The sequence below is a fragment of the Colossoma macropomum genome, unplaced genomic scaffold (genome assembly GCF_904425465.1).
Source record: "Colossoma macropomum unplaced genomic scaffold, Colossoma_macropomum, whole genome shotgun sequence".
NCBI lineage: Eukaryota > Metazoa > Chordata > Actinopteri > Characiformes > Serrasalmidae > Colossoma > Colossoma macropomum.
The window spans coordinates 27,653,028-27,670,956 of NW_023494804.1; the positions used below are offsets into that span (position 1 = coordinate 27,653,028).

Sequence of the window (17,929 nt, forward strand, 5' to 3'; positions counted from 1 at the left end):
ATTACCAATAACGTCCCGCCTACTTGCTTCCAGAATCAGAAGGCACGGAAGGGAATTTGGGGAAACTTCGCTTTAAATGCGAGCGCGTTCGTGCTTCGCGCCGCAGCTCTTAATGGAGAGGCCCGTTTCATTCATGCCGTTTCCGTTCATTCATCAGAGCGACGGAGCGCGAGCGACGCACGAAATTCTTATCAATGAAGAGGATGACGTCAAACGCGCCGCGAGGGTTTTTTTTCGGGTCACGTGGTTAGGAGCGTCTGTACATATTGGCGCTGCGCTGTCCGTGGTGCTGAAAAACAAAAAAAATAAAAGTAAAAAAAGAATAAAAAATCACGCACCGCGTTTATGTGCAGTCAACAAATGACATATTTCACATGTACTAAAAAGAGCGAAACGTAAACGAAACAGGCGCTTTTCTGGGGGAAAGAAACTTTTTTTCTCCAGTGTTGAACGAAAATAGGGACCGAGATTAGCTCTTGAACTTCAGGTGTTAAGACAAGAAGACAAGCACAGACGCGCTCCTGAGTTTCGGCTGATTTCGTGCGGGATAGCAGGTGAGTGGCGATTTTACGATTCTCTTCAAAACATGTTAAAATGACAAAGTGTGAGGCAACACATGCTCGCGAGGTTTGGGCTGGATAGGTGACTCACGCCGACGCTGAACCCAACGATATCAGCCGAGGAGCCGGTTTCCAGGACGCGGACCATGGCTAATGCTCGACTAGAAACACAAAAGAAGAAGAAAAAGACACTTTTAAGGGATAATCACCACTGGCAGCGAAAGCTAATATACTCTAAGACGAGGCTTAAAGGAAAACCAGTGGTAAGTCTTTGCCTGAACATCTGCGGCAGCAAAGACTCTTAGAGAAAATGAGAATGGATATCAGTGCCGTTTCAGAACAAAACATCGGAATTTCATAGCCGTTTCATAGCTATGAAGAGAAGTAATAAGTAGGGATTCATTTCTCCAGATCTACAAAGAGTTAAACTGGAATCTCATTTATCATTTTAAGTTTGTAACATACAGATAGACTGTAGAAGACAAAACAAGCTTTTCTTTTTGTTATAATAATTCATTCATCTTCTTGCATGAACAAGTTCATTGAAATAAGGGTATGATTCGCTTTTTAATTTCCGTAATTGTGAAAAACAGATTCAGTAGGAGTCCATACAGACTCTCTTTTCCACTCTTACTAGAAAATAAAATGTCCTGAGATAAAATTACAATCTACCGTGGTCTATGAGTAGTACGAGGACTACAGACTCGATGGAGGCTAATTAGATGCGTGATTCGCGCAGTAGCCACACAATAGCTCCATTTCTCCAGCTACGGCATAACGGTGTCGGCATTGTTGAACAGATAATTGGGTCAAGATGTGAAATGTGTCTTAGAAAAGTTACATTCTGAGGAAAACGTTCGTTTTAGCGTAGGCAGTAGGATGATCAGACGCGAGGTAATTATAAGGCGCACTGCAACTGCAGCCAGAGAATTCAGCTATTTACTCCGTTCTGCGATTTTTGTGGACCGGTGCAATCGGTTTGGGAATTCAGATGAAAGACCACTGTTGGTCTTCCATGTCGAGGGCGTTTTTGTGAGGTTATGATGTTATATCTGGCAAACAATCTAAACAAATGGGGAAAAAATCACGTGTCATTAAAATGGACAAGAACTTAAGAGTGCCTAATGAAGAAAAATCATAAGATGGTAACATGTATATTTGGCTTTGAACAATCCCTCTATCAATTAAAATGCTAAGGCAAATTTAGTGATAATGACGTTCCTCTTACAGAAGTGGATTTGACAAAGAAATGTAATTAGAGCATTTACAGTCTGAACATTTGCTGTGAACATAACAATGAGATTGACTTTTTTTGTTCCTTTCTCTCCTAGGTGCTTGCCCTGTCCCCTCTCCCCCTGGCCCATCTGCCCTGCATGGTCATGATCTGCTGCCATCCTTCCTCCAGTACCTCTGCTCTACTGCTAATCCTGCTCAGCATCGCTCCACAGCTGCCTGCTGCTGCCCCACTGCTTACTGCGAGCCCTCTCATCAGCACCAGCAATGAGACACTCCAGCTGGTGCACCAGGACCTGGAGACAGCAGATGGAGCAGCTTGGACACACAGGAAAGTGGACAGGCTTTTCCAGTCACCCTTAGGACAGGGCCACCTTACAGACATGGACTCTGCCAGGGCACTAGCTTCTGTCCTCCTGGAGGCTCTCGACCACCCAGCCAGAGAAAAGATAGGTGGCAGGGTGGAGGCGGAGGAGTATGTGGAGAGTGGGCTGGGACAGAAGTTGGAGACGTGGAGGGATCAGGATGAACGCAGAGACCCAGAGCAAGGAAGAGGAGAGGAGGAGAATGTGAAGAAAATACAGACTGGAGTGACTGAGTTGAGCAAGGGTGAGGAGAAGGGAGGAGAAGAAAATGCAGGATTAACAGAGCCATGGCTTTCCGGTGAGAATAACAAGGGAAACAAAGAAAGCACATTAGAGGGAAAGGAAGAGCTTCTGCAGAGCTTGCTTAATAAAAAAACAGAAGTCCCACCCCAAACTGCCACATCCCTTCAGCGTAAAACCAGGGGTTATTTCCAAAACATTGACCTTGGGCTGCAGGACAATGAGATCCTCCCCCCTCTAAAGGGCTACAAAGCCTATAACCAGCAGCTAGCCCTGGCCAGCAAGAAGCTCAAGTGGCAGGAGGATAAAGAGAGAAATCCTTCTCAGCTTGACAGGAACTTCATGGATGATTTTGACTTCATAGATGAGGAGGAGGAGGTCCTCCCCCGTGAAGAGGAAGAGGCGAGGGCACGAGCTGAGCAGGAAGAGGTGCGGAGGCAAGAGGCGGAGGCACAAGAGGCGCGTGAAGAGGAGCAGAGACTGGCAGACATTGCCTCGGACATGCTTCTGGAATACATGGGCAGAAAACAGAAAGCAGCTTCTTACCTGAATGACATGAAGAAAGCTTCATTGCTGAACAATGTGGCTGAGGACAAGCGCTCTAATGAAGTGGAGGACAGTGATGATGACGAAATGGACCCCGAGACTATTGACAAGCTGATCGAAATCTCCAGTAAGCTGCACCTACCTGCTGATGATGTTGTTGAGATCATCACAGATGTGGAGGAGAAGAAGAAGAGGAAGGATTCACCCCCCATTAATGCCCCCCGTTTCCGCCCTTTAGTCCCCCTCAAAGCCAAGCAGAGGGCTCCTGTTTATCAATACCCCAAGTCCCCAAAGAAATCCTCCTACAAGGTGAACCCGTACAAGAAATGGTACAAGGAAAAAAGCAAAGCAAAGTTCAACAAGCAGGACTACTGGTTTAAGCCACAGAAGCAGTTGCTAGCTTATCCCTCCTTTCCTTATTACCAGAAGCCATATCGAGCCTATTACCCTGTTTACTTTCCACCTCCTGAACCACGCTTTTACACAAACCCTGCCCTCTCTTTTGACTACAACTTTGGGGGCTCCATGGGCTACGGCTTTAAACCCCCCAAACGCAGAAATAGAGACAGAGCCAAGGCAAGGGAGCGAAACTGGGTGCAGGGGGCTCGCCAGCCCCAGAACCCCTTCCCTTTAGTGGACACAGTCATTTCTAACTACATCCTCCCTCATCCCCGAACTTACCAGACCCTCCCTGTGCCCAAACCCCGTTCTCCCCTGAGTGCAGCAGCACCCAGCTTCTTTTACCACCCAGACTATGCGTATGATGAGCCAGAGCCAGTGCCAGACAGCGATGATGAGCTGGAGAACTTCATTGAGAAGATTTACTACAACCGCAGGTTGTTCTAGAGGCTAGGAGGAGGACTGGTGATATTCTATAGCGATGAAAAAGAGTGAGGAGAACAAAGAGGAAAACTGAGTGAGTGAGGGCATGACGTTAGGGGCTGAGAAAAGACTAATTCTATGTTACTTCTCCACTCTTGTTTTTAAAAACATTCCAGGTCAGTCCAGAAAGCGATGTTAATGAGATTATGGACCCTCTCTGTGTGTTTGCATTCCGTTCCTCTCGCAGTTTACATTTTCATTTGGTGAGAGAACTTACGGGTGAATTTGTCAGGTTTCATTCAGGTATGGTTTTACTCTTGCATGTCAAAAACATTTTAGGTGCCAACTGCAAGAGACCCATGTTTACAGAAAGATTCTTTTTTTGTTTTGGTCACATGTGATTAATTAATGTGAATTGAAAATAGGGTCTAAGCTTGAAGCTGAATTCTTGAATCACTTGGCACTGCAGGGCACATCTTATAGCTTTCTTCTGGACTCGAGTCAACTGATTATAACTACAGATCCATCTTTTTCGTAGGCTATGTTTAAGTGTGATTATCAGTGCTCCTATTGCCTTAATATGGATCCATTTAATTCATGTGCATGCAGGTCTTGCACCACAGAAAATAATAACTTTATGTGAAACAAAAACAAATAGCCACCACAAGTACTTGAAAGAAAAATCTTCCATTCTGTTTAAAGGAATGCAAAATGGTGGGTGTCTTCAATGGATGCGTGCCCTGTTTAAGGTAGTTTTTGGTATTCGTTCCCCATGCCAATGATTTTCTGTACACCTCATATATCTTTTTCTTATGTCAAGTTTCAAACTTTTTAAAACACCTTTTTATGGGTTATTGTTACCTCTAACATTCTATCAACACACAGTGTAACTTTGTCTTGAGGGTCAAATGAAAGTTGTATATACTATGTCTATTCTAAAGAAGTTTTCAAATGTTTGAAAAGTTGTGAGAACTGAACTGAGGTTGAAACGAACGTCTGCACGTCTATCTGTATTTGCATCTTTAAAAAAAGCAGAAAAAAAAGCGGGGGAAATTGCCTCTTTGAAAAACTGTGGTTATTAAAAAAAATACACAAAAAAACCCTAAGAAAGAAAACTAATTATGATAACAAGTGTTTCCACAAGTGAACCAGTCTTGTGAAAGGAATTTGTTGTTGATGTCAACTTCCAGATTGTAAGTTGTACAGTGTCAAATAAACAAGTGTGTGCAATGTGTAAATAACAGCATGCTGATTACTAGTTTTGCTATATGACAAAAATAAAAGCAACTATTTTATTAAAGATCGGTTTTTTAAAATGCCTTATTGGAGAGCGTTTGATTAGTCACCCAGAATAATGTGCCATTTATCCATTCAAGTGCACTATTTCATATTTCATATCCAACAAAAATGGACTTTGACTCTAATAGACTGCACAGTGTATTTTTTGTCCTTTTCACCTGCCTGTAAAATTGAAAATACAAAAGGTTGAAATTATAAGCCTTAACCAAAGCCCAGTCTGCAGTTGGCAGCTGAAGGGGAAATTAGTGCAGAACAAAACGAGTAACTTTAGAACACTGTTGCCTCTAAACATAGATATTAAACAAGATAAAAACTTTGACTCTAAAAATCGCATAACACTGAAAAATACTCCTCCATTTTGTCCGACCTATTGACTATTATTGCATTCAGTAGAATGGGGAGACATGAAGGAGAATATATTTAAGAGGCATTCACAAATGCAGAGGGAGAGCAAGAGACTGGAATGTAGAAAGGACAATGATGTGACGGGAATAAGTATGGGGACACACTGGAACCTAAAGAGAGGGGTGGGCTGAGAGAGAGAGAGAGAGAGAGAGCTGCAGTGATTAATGAGTCACATGATTGACGGGTGAGTCATCTACTGCCATGCACCACTGCAGAACCCCAAGCATTAAGATTTATACTCACACACTGGACACAAACACCCGCATACTCATACACCCTTGCCAGATAAAATGTTTGGTGCCCTTACGTAGGGACCCAAGCAAGGGAGCCCAACTCTCACATCAATGCAATTACCCACCTGCCCCCGCCAACATATGCGCGCTAACATCCACATATACACCTATGCACTCACAGATACAGTCCATAACTCAAAAGCCTTTCAGATATGAAAGACTGCTCTGTAATTAAATGTAGAAGAATCGTTTTGACCTTTGAAAGGACTAATATTGTGCAAATGGACATCTATTGTCATAATAAAGTGTGCATAATATTCATAAATAATGCAAGCACCCACTGGGTGAAACTGGTTACATTTGATATACCGTCTTTCAGTGTTACTGTCATGACACCAAAGTGTCAATCTATTTATAGAATGAAAGATGAAAATGTACTTAATTTTCATGTCATCTCAAGCCTGATGTAAACTGTGAACTGCTATAGATTAGTTTAAAACTTCGGTTTAGAGTAATAAACAAAATATTGTGCTAATGTTCTTTGTGAAACAAGCTTCTGGGAAGTTGCGACAAGCAGTTAAACAGCTACAAATTGACTCAATTTAACTTCAGATGACCACCAAATGCTATGGGATGGTACTTCTTTCAGCGAGTAAATCAGCTCCTGAAACACAGTCCTTCACTGCACTCTGTCTTTCTCCTCTTTGATGGCATGCAGAAGCCCTTCAGTGAGCCGTGATGAGAGGAGATCTATCAGCGAGCAGAGAGGAAAGTAGTACCATTGAGCCGCTGTCAAAGGATGCCGGTGAGTCATAAGCACTTACATTCACTCACGGCCTCCACTGAACATTTCCACTGCAGTATGAAAAGAGTCTGTTACATTATGCCAATAATTACTGTAAATGGTGACATAACCATTTAAAGCCTACACAAACACACATATATGCTGGCATGCGCACATGGGCACACACTAGTTGTTTTACATACAAACTGTAGCAAACCTTCAACGTACGCAGTGTCTCCACCCATGCCAATTTGTTGCATTTACTCACTCATCACTCACTCTCAGCTACACACGCACAACCACACATACATCTGTACAAAATCAAGCTCACAAAAACATCGTCTAAGGCAATGACGGCAGAGGCACAGATACTTCAGATATAAAAACAGACAGATAATTACACTGAGTCATACGCAGTACTGGAAGCAGCTCTGATGATGCACTCTGCCAAGTCAACCAACCAGCATACGGCAGCGCTTGGAAATGGCCAAAACACTCTCCACTCAAACTTTCCCAGTGACTAAAAAACATCTTGCGCACTCCCTACATTTGACTGATTAGTAATAATTGAGCCAAATCGTTTAGAGTTCCATGAGATTGCAATAATATCCCCTTGATCCTCTTTTATACGCCAAACCTTTATGCATGATGATAATTACAGTATAATTATCATCTCCCCTGCCTGTGCAGGAGCTGCTGCTTCTCTGCTTGTCTCCAGAGTGCACTCCGAGCTTCCTTGCAGAGGTAAACAGGTTGTTTTGCAAATGCGGATCAGGCTATTCATTGTGCTTTGAACTTTACTGCTCTTCTAAATGTGTTTGTGCCATCTTGCACAAATGTATAGCAATGTGTTTTTGTCATTGTATCCCAGTACAATGCATACAGCGACAGTCTGAGCCTTTTGTGTTTACACTGTGTCAAATCCTGTCAAAAGCTTGAAAAGAATGGCAGAGTGTTTACAGCCACCAGCTTGAGCTAGAGGCCAGTCATGTTTCCGCTATAATGTTGTAAATATACAAAGACACGGAAAATTTAACCAACTGTGGTAAGAATTAAGCTCGGTCTGTTATAATAAATGATTAATTTGATGGCTTTCATCGATAAAAGCCCATTTCTAAATGGAATAAGTAAAAAGTGTCCTGAAGGAATTGTACAGACCCACATGCACATACACCATAGCTCTAGCTTCTCTCGAGCTCACTCCGTGTGCATTTCGCAGCCAAATCATTATCATCACTGTGTCAGGAACACCTGCAAAAAGGTTAATAGTGAAAACTGTGGAGCGAAGCAACAGCATTACCACTTAATCCACCCTTCCCCACTGATGCTGTTTGTGCCGGAGGCAGTGCTGAAAGGGGGAGAGTAAAAGGTGAAGAGGGTTAGAAATTGATGGAGTGAAAGAGAAAGGGGAGGGAGTAAAAGAGAGAATGGAGGTGAAGCTTTGAGTGACTCACCCTGTGTAAGTACGTATCCAACAGCTCCATAAAGTGGTGGGCCACCTCCACACTAATGAGCTCACTGCACAGTCATAAGCACTTACATTCACGCTCGGCCCCCACTGAACATTTCCACTGCACAAAACAGAGAGAAAGCGAGAGAGAGAGGGAAATCTAATTGCATGTACAGATACGAGCACTTATGTGGACCCTCCCCTCAATGCATACATGGCAGAATCTACATGCAAGGTGAGAAATGTTAATAAGAAACTTATCTGTAATTAAATGCTGATAAGTCTTTGCTGAGGAACATCACCAGTGCATTATTTATTTGAGGCTTACATGGGTGCTACTGAAGCAGATAAACTCATTTATCTCTCAGTGGTCTTTGTCCCTCTACAGGGTGGCCCACATTGCTGACATGGTGTGCCAGCCATGGGGTGACACCCGAGCTGGCCTTCGCTTACTCTTTACAGCGAACCTGCTTGTGAGCCATTCAGACTCATCCATTATTGAACGGTCAGGGTTTCCGTTTCGTGGAAAGCGAGAACACAGAGAAAAACAAACAGCAGGTGCTGCCACCCAGACAGGCGCAGTGGTCGTTAGAATGGCCGGCAGCTTGGAGGGTGCCCAGGCAGTCTACATGGGGTAAGTAGGCAGGTCTAAATGTGGGTTTTAATGGCAGGTGTTTTGGACAAAGCAAGAGTTCTAGGTGTCTTGGTGGCTCTTTTGTCAGCCACCAAGACAGTTGGATTCACTGATAACGTCTCGTTGGGAAGAAATGTCTTGTAAGCAACACGAAAAGACTAACTGCTGTAACAGGATAGAACTGACTTGCATGGCAAATCACACTGCTGATACAAGATTACTTGATTAGAAAAAGCCTCTTTTAAGAATCTAAATGGATATGCCCATGAGATTACATACTACTATGTCTGATGTTTATTACCTGCTTTCTCTCTAAACTACGCACACAAAGTGAGATACAGACAGACAGTCTGCCAACCTCCCAGGCTACTGAGGAGTATCCCGCACAGCAGGATAAGCAGAATCAGGTCAGGACACAAAGAACCCTGCTGTTAGAGAATAAAAAGGTCTTACCATAAGTGCAATCTTATCTGTAGGACATCTTTATCTGCAACAGTTCCTAAATTTTTACATTCACATGAATCACACTTTGTATTCTATTGTGTTTTCGTCATCCCATTCAACAGAGCTGCAATGTGGGTGACTTCCTAACACATGTAGAAACTAACCTACAAGAACAGCTTCAGGCAGAGCATGACCGGTCTGAATATGGAGAACAGCTACAACCAGGTGAACAACCACAGAAACAGCCCAAGCTAGAAGAGCTACAGTACCCAAATCTAGTACCAGCATATGAATGTATGCCTACAAACACAGAGAGTATGTATCTACCTATTGTCATACTATCACAATAGTGTGGGCTGTTTAATGTTTTCTTTTTACGAAACTTTCAAATGCTACTATCAACACTGTTTTGGTCCTCGCACTATCAAGAATCTGAATGTACATTCCAGATTATTTGGAAGCAGGGTGTTGTATTCATGCTGAAATTATTCTTCAGGAATCTCCTTGGAGCTCTGTTGGTACTGCATTAAATCCCTTCCTACGGAGGAGCTGAATTTACCCCAGGTACTGTGGCATTTGGAGTATGGTGGAGCTCATTACAATAGATAACTGTTCTGTTTTGTCTGTCCATTTCGGAACTGCTTTATCATTCAAGCTTGGGTTGCAGTGTCCTACCCTGACTTCAGTATCTTGTTTCAACCATTTTAGCCCGCTCTAAATTATGTATCTGAAGTTGCAATACAAAATAACAACTGTCAGTTCTGCATATGTCCCCTAGATGGTGCTGTCTTCTTAATATTCTGTTGCAGCTCCAGCTAGAGAATGAGGCTTCAACATTACCCTATGGTGGTGAGCGAATGAGCTACCAGAAGGACCCCAGGCCTCACTTTGGAGTGGCACGCTCCTCACACTCCATACCTTTCCCCCTATGGGACAGCGAGGGTCCCAAAGAGATGAAAAGGGAAGTATATGAGGAGGATACAGACTCGTTTACCAGTTGCCCACATTGCCATCTGGGACTTCCACTTGATACACTACGCTGGCACGAGGTAAAAAAAACACATACACACCTCATGAATTCTCACAGAGCCCTGCAAAATCAGAGAGTGAGGGGAGGGTAACTGCACTGACGTGGCCTACATTAACAACATGAACAAACCATTTTGTAAACGTATTATCCATTCACTACTATAAAGCTTTTATCAATTAATTGGCTGTCCTGATTATCTTCTCATATGGGCGTTTAATTTTTCTTTTATCCCTCTTCCTTCACAGGAAAAATGTCTGTTATTTGAAGGCCACAGAGAGGATGCGTAAAATTAAATGTCAAGTGGAGAGAGGTCAGGTTTATGATTTGCTTAATTGTTAGATCATAAGCAAACCGGTCTGAGGCGTGTAATTTGGGTAGACATAAGCATTTATTAATACATAAAAACTGTCTGCTCTTGTATCGCTTCTGCAAACTTGTGCAGGTACATAGTGTATAGTATTGGTTGAGCTTGGTAGCTTTGTTGGACAGTACTAGTGCCTTGATTTGTAAAATGAATCACAATCAATAATTTACTATTGATTTATCAAAGTGAATGCTGTATCTTGGTGATCAATCTGAACCTTTGAATAAAATCATTTTGTCTTTTTTGTATAGTATGTTGTTTCCTGTCTGTTTAATGAAAAGATTTTGACACGGTTAGGAAGATAGACCAAATCATTAATATTTTTTAAATTACCACACATTTTAATATACTATGCTTTACCTGAACACTGTATTGTAAATCTTAATAGGATATGAAAACTTTCAATGCAACATGCAATGTTGATGTGATCAAAGTCAAATGATCACTTTATGTGCGAATCAGGGATGATACTTCTTTTAATATCTCATATTCTGTATCATTAACTTATTTTAATCTAATACATGCTCTGTCAATACTGTTTAAAGTGCATATACAACATCACAACTAATATATGATATAACAACAGACAATATATTTAACTTATACTCCATTATCATAATTACTAGTGCATTTTTGCCTGGAGTTTATAGGGGACCAGTGAATCCGTGCTCTGAGATTTATTGGGTGTACATTTTTAAATAAACTAATTTTAAATGCAACCCCCTCCCCAACAACGTTCAAAAATAAGCTGCCCTTTGTCACAGGAAGAGCTCAATGTGCGCAACTCTAAATTCAAAACTTCTATCTTATGTCTATCTTAACTGAACTGGAATATAAAAACTACAAGAGACCTTGAAGCCAAGGTTAAAATGAAGATCTAATCATAAGGTGTGAGTTATACACAAAAGCTGCCAGCTGAACCCAGGTGACCCCATGAAATAGAGAAATCTGGCCCTGGTGTGGAGGGCATCTCTGAAGAGCACCTAATCAGTGAAACTGATTGGCACATTGAGACTGATGAGGATTTGAAGAGGGATGAAGAGATGAAGAACAAGAAAAAAGAAACAAGAGAGGAAAGTGCAGAACCAGAGTAGACCAGATCAGAAGTACAGCTGTAGGGGTTGGGCCTATCTTTCTGATGTGTGTTTGAGGTAGGTGTTCATATGATACCTGGCTAAAAGCCTGACTGGCCAAGTCTTGTTGATGTACCACCACTACTTTGCAAAGCAGGACTAGAATGCCAAATCTACTTTTGGCAACTTCTTGCCACAGTACATGTGTCAGCAGGAGATGGGCAGGCAGATGCATTCTCATACTATACTCAACAGCGGCAAACCGTGACTACAAGTGCTAGGCGATCAGTGTCAACTCCCTGAGAAAAAAAAACCCTCACAGATCTTTACAGGAGCAGTGTGTAACCTCTAGCAGTGAGGTTCCAGATTGCAACCAACTGAATCTCCTGTCCATTTCCAAAAGCCTACGGTGGCCATCATGTTTTTTTGGCATCACCTTCGCCTCGACTGTGCTTTCAATTTGCTAAATAATAAGTATGATTCATTTCTTGTCAAAGTTTGGGTTTTTAATAACTGCATAGTAACATAGTAATAACTGCTGCATTATTTAAGGCAAAACAGGAAAATTTCAGAGACGAATCTGGCAAATAAGAAGCTGAACATCAGCGGCAGAAAGTAAATGCTGCACCATTTAAGGTGAAACAGAAAAATTCAAAACAAAGAACAAAAAGCTGGCAAATAAGAAGCTGATTTCAGCCTTGTAGTACTTTTGATAGGAAGATTAAAGTCATGAAAGTATCCTACCTCGTGTTTTACATAAACACAGCTACTGATAAATTTGCGTTACAGCAGGGCATTTCAACAAGGATTCTTCTTTTTTCTAAATCTTCCAGCCGGCGCTGTTGTGCCATCAAATTCAAGCTGCCGCTTTAATGTGAAAACGCAAAATGTGAAAGGCACTCTCTAGAGCCAGTGCTTGGTTTGTCCGTTCTGGGATACTGTAGCAATACGCACAGGTATGCATACGCTCCTATGTAGATTGGAAGTCTCATTCTAAATTAATGAAAAAGGTAATTATGCACTAATTAAAACATAGTTTTGTATACTGCATTCCATTTCTGCTAATAGATACTGGATCAGTTGCTCCAGTGCTGCCTGGAACAGAAGTGTGCACTCAAAACTATTAATGTGAGTTTAACATGGGTTTAACAACTTAGGTTTGCCTATACCCAACGGAACATAGCCCACAGTCCAGTACTCACAGTAATAGGACATAGTTTTAAAGCCCATAAACAATTTAAAGCAAGAGACCAGGCTATAGTAACCAGGCTAAAGTACAGCCTATGCAGTGGGATTAGTTTTAATGTGGTGTTGCAGCTAAGCCTCCCAAACAATGAAAGAACACCATATTTATACATACATCATCTAAACCGCTTATCCTTCTGGGTCACGGTGGGGTGCTGGAGCCTATCCCAGCTGTTGCTGGGCGGAAGGCACGATATACCCTGGACGGGTCGCCAGTCCATCGCAGGGCAGACAGACAGACATACACACACACACTCACACCTAGGGACAATTTAGCAAGTCCAATTGGCCTGACTGCATGTCTTTGGGCTGTGGGAGGAAACCCACGCAGACATGGGGAGAACATGCAAACTCTGGGTGACCCTCGAACCCAGGCCATTCTCGCTGTGAGGCGACAGCGCTACCCATTGCGCCACCGTGCTGCCCAGAACACCATATCTCCCCTGTATAAATTCAAATTTTTACTTTTGAGGCACAAATTCTTCAAAAATGTACTACAGACATAATGTAAATAAAACATGCATGTATAAATATGTAAAATATGAATGTATGATATTTGCTCTTTTACTTTGTGGTCAAAAGAAAAATTGCCACTGCTTTCACTAATCATATTTATTTTGATGCATGTTTTTATTTATTTATATATATTTTATCTATTTAGTTTGGAAAGCTTGTCTGGTTCAAACAACATGAAACTGTATCAAATGAATTAATTATTTGCATTATTTTACAAGACTTTTCTGGCAATTATTACAACTTGACCCTCAGCCTATTACAACTAACCTGGCTTGTGGAGTAAATTTTAACATTTGCATTTGCACTACTTCAAGTGGAACTGTTCATGGTATGTGCTTGATAGAATGTTTATGATTTCAATAGTTTCAAAGATGTGTATGTTGCTTGCATAAAGCAATTATTAATCTTGCTATAAATAGCAAAAAAAACAAAATGAGGTCCCTACCGCTCTTTCCTACAAGAAATACAACACAGCTTCTTTGGTAAACTCCAGTGTATGTTAAAGTCATACCTACATTCAGACTTTTATAGCTGGGCTCACATTCATGAAGCTTCTCATATTAAGAGTGCTGATTTAGGATCTGTTCCTGTCAGTAAAGTCATAAGTAAGAGAGAACTCTGATCTGAGAAACCTCGAAAATATGGGCTTGTTTATCTGTTTATCACAGCATAGTTTGTTTTTTTTTCCAGGACGATTTTGGCCTGATTTAGAATGTATTCCAAAAATTTTCCTGGGCCAGGATAGGATCTACACTGTAAAAAAAAGACACAGAGAAAAAGCAGGCACAACATGTACAGAGACTTCACTGAGGCAGAGCTAGTTGCCATGCCATCATTTATCCCATCTTATGACTCAGTGACAACCAACAAGGCCGACATTTAAGCATGAGTCAGAAAGGATGTCAAAATAAATTGTAAATCCATCCATCCCTTGTCAATCAATCACTGCCTGTCATGTTACTTGTACCTGTGCCTCAGTGTGAGAGCTCTTGAAGTTCAAGAATCAAAAATAGCAAGATTATCCCACAAGAAGCAAGATCTATCTTATCAGTATTACCTATTGCAAAAATGGCACAGTACTTTGACATAAAAGTAGGTATAATTTAATTATTTCTCAAGTGTAGGTCACTGAAATGAACAGATTCTGTAAGAAGTGCGAATCATCAATCTATACCATGTTTGTGTTTACATGTGTAAGAGGAGACATGTTATGATCATGTAAATTTAATAAAATAAGCCTTTAATTATCTGTGCATTATCTGTGTGATTTTCCACCATACCTCCAACAGTGAAAGTGAGAAACATAATCTCTTGTGTAAAAGCATACAGATAACTTAAAAGGTATAAATGTACCTAATAATGACAGCTATGCTTAATGAATACAGAGTGTACATTCTGTACCCATTAAGCACTGCCAGACTTGTTACATTTTTGTCCTCATAGCAAGATTTCTTCTGTTCATTTTTGACCCCATTAGGCACACACCTGTTTAAGCTTAGTACGTGACAGTATATTTAAAAATGGTCATTTATCATACAAAGACAAACAGTCCGTAACAAAGATAAGCCGTCAATAACAAATGCCAAAATATTAAAATCAGTAACAAAACTTACTATAAAGCCTATTATCGACTGGCTTTAAACTCAATATTCTCTTAGTCTCTTTTAGCAGAGATTATTCACTTATTGGTAATTATTTAAGAATCAATTAACAAATAAATTAAATATTAAACTTAATTCATCTCCTTGGAGGCAATTGCATTAGCAGGCCCACATGACAACAATAACAACAACAACAACAATAATAGTTATTATTATTATTATTATTTAAAGCACCATTCAAACTAAAGAAAACAATCTAGCATTAACAGCTGGCCTGTAGGCTAGCATTAAACAGCTGTTGATACAAGAAATTATATATATTATACTTATTATATTGTTTTGGATCACTCTCTTGTTGTTGAAGCCAGCTTTTCTCTGCTTCTTTTGTCTGACTGTCACATCTGCTTTAAGAATCTGCTGACATTTTGTGAAATCCATTCTTCCATCTACTTGTGCAATGTTTCTTGTGACACTGACTGCCATACAACTCCAAAACATAATGAATTCACCCCAATGCTTAACAGTCTGTAAAGGTGTTCTTTTCATCAAAAGCTACTCCTTTTTTCTCCAAACAGACCTTTGGTGATGTAGAATGGTGCACCGTCAGTCCTGTGTCAGCTAAACCTTCCTGCAGGACCTTTGCTGCCACATCTGGGTTTTGCTTTGCCTTTCTGGCATATGAGCAGTTTCTAAAAATTTTCTTGATCTTCCAGGTCTTGCATTGACTAAATAAATAAACCACTAAAAATCAATAAAATATTAAATTTGGTCAGGGGAACCCAAATTTTTTCAATTTCCAAATGAGAAAATATTTTACATTGTTAAGATTAAATGAGGACACATAAGAGCTATTCAGTCATCTGGCTAATAACAGTAAAAATATGTACTATCATGAAATAAAGCATGGAGTATTACAATCATTAATGGATTTTTGTTTATGAATGCAGCATGTCTTAGCCTAGAATCCTCCTATATAAACAAACACTGAGCCTAAAGTAGTCCATATTATCTGGGGCAACCCATATTTTATCAGAGGTCCTGGTGGACAGAGGCTTATGGGCAGTAAAAGGTACATTATTTAACATAAACTGATACACACCGATCAGCCACAACATATAACCACCTCCTTGTAACTATACTCATTATCCATTTTATCAGCTCCACTTAGCATACAGGTGCATTTTGTAGCTCTACAATTACAGACTGTAGTCCATCTGTTTCTCTGCTTTCTTTGTTAGCCCTGTTTTTCAATTATCAGGACCCCCACAGGACCACCACCAAGCAGGTGGTGTTGTGACAGTGTGTGTTGTGCTGGTACGAGTGGGACAGACACAGCAGTGCTGCTGGAGTTTTTAAACACTGTGTCCACTCGCTGTCCACTCTATTAGACACATCACCGTTGTTGGTCCACCTTGTAGATGTAAAGTCAGAGACAGTAGCTCACCTGTTGCTGCACAATATTGTTATTCATCTTCTAGTCCTTCGTCAGTGGTCACAGCACACTGTTGGCTGGATGTTTTTGGTTGGTGGACTATTCTCAGTCCAGCAGTGACACTGAGGTGTTTAAAAACTCCAGCAGCACTGCTGTGTCTGATTCACTCGTACCAGCACAACACACACTAACACTCCACCATATCAGTGGCACTGCTTTGCAGAGACTGAACCACCACCCAAATAATACCTGCTCTGTGGGGGTTCTGACCATTCAAGAAGAGGGTAAAAGGGGTTTAACAAAGTATGCAGAGAATCAGATGGACTACAGTTTGTAATTGTAAAACTACAAAGTGCATCTAGCTATACGGTAAGTGGACCTGTTCAAACGGACAATGAGTGCAGACACAACGACATGGTTTTAATACTATAGCTATTCGGTGTATATTTTGAAACCACAGCTCATAAATCTATAACAATACCAAAGACTACATAGTAAAATAATAATAATAAAAAAAACCTGTTGGAACAGATATAGTTAACTAGCTTGCTGTTACAGAGTGAAGACAGGTTACTTACCATCACATTATCTGATTTTTTCTTGCTATTACACCACTTTTTTAAACATCAAAATGAAAAACAACTACCACCAGGGTTAACTTATGCATTAAACACTATGCTAGCTACATGGCTAACGTTAGCTAAATTATCCTGGTTGTCTATACTGTCAAGGAATGGTCTAACATTAACTTAGCTAACGTTAAGTCATGACATATTAACGTTATTTAACGTTATGACATATGAACGTAAATTTACTATCAAAATGTCATCATTAGAACAAAACATTATTGGTCTATTAACTATCTATGAGAACAAAACCTAAAGTGGCTTCAGTTGTAGCGGTTTATCTTTAGAAGTCCCGAAAATGACAGATGACTGAGCTCCCTTGGGTTCCGTTAAATTTTGAATTTTAAAATGTCCGCGCGTGACAGCAGGTGAATCGGATTGGGCACAGGTACCCACCTGGATTCACGTTAACATTAATTAAGGTCAAGGTCTGAACACTTGGTAGACTAAATACATTTAAAATGAATCTTAGTATGAAAGGCAACAACAAAATCTTAATATATACAATAATTTGGTTTGGTGTCTGTTAGAAACATCAACGCATAAAAAGGTCAGATTTATGCGCGAGTGTGTTGCTGGATTGTTGCCATTTATTGCCGGATAAAACAGCATGAAGTCCATTTTCAAGCGATTATTCCAAGCAAGTCAATTAAAATAAGAACTGCAGCAAAATGTATTATTGAACGCGGGGCTGGGGTGTGTTTAAAGTAGGGCTTGAAAAAATGACATTCTACAATATCTACTTAAAAGTCACTGCTTCCCAAATTTGTTTGTATTATTTTCGTAAATATAGATGCCCTGTATTCTGTAAAATCTCATTTTAATTCTCATGAAGTTGGCCAATCATGTGCTTCGTAGCAAACATCGTACCAGCGCAGGACCTGCAGCTATGCTCCATGCCATTGGCGGAGAGAGGCTTTTAATATTAAGTAGGTGGACTATATGAATAAATTAACCAAACCATAGTCTGAGCCAATGGCTGGACCGGTCTCATGACACATATTTTAATATTCATGAGCGCCACACA

The 17,929-nt window shown here is 40.6% G+C and overlaps 1 protein-coding gene across 1 annotated transcript; it reads left to right on the top strand.

The window, feature by feature from the left end:
* The first annotated feature begins 285 nt into the window (after window positions 1–285).
* On the top strand, window positions 286–4,886 carry si:dkey-175g6.2. Its single transcript, XM_036595778.1, has 2 exons — window positions 286–554; window positions 1,892–4,886. The coding sequence occupies exon 2, from the start codon at window positions 1,934–1,936 to the stop codon at window positions 3,788–3,790; it is 1,857 nt and encodes a 618-aa protein (XP_036451671.1). The 5' UTR covers window positions 286–554; window positions 1,892–1,933; the 3' UTR covers window positions 3,791–4,886.
* The last annotated feature ends 13,043 nt before the right edge of the window (window positions 4,887–17,929 follow it).

What these genes read in the sequence shown, in the direction of transcription:
- si:dkey-175g6.2 (XM_036595778.1), top strand. Translation starts at nt 1,934, where the DNA reads ATGGTCATGATCTGCTGCCATCCTTCCTCCAGTACCTCTGCTCTACTG.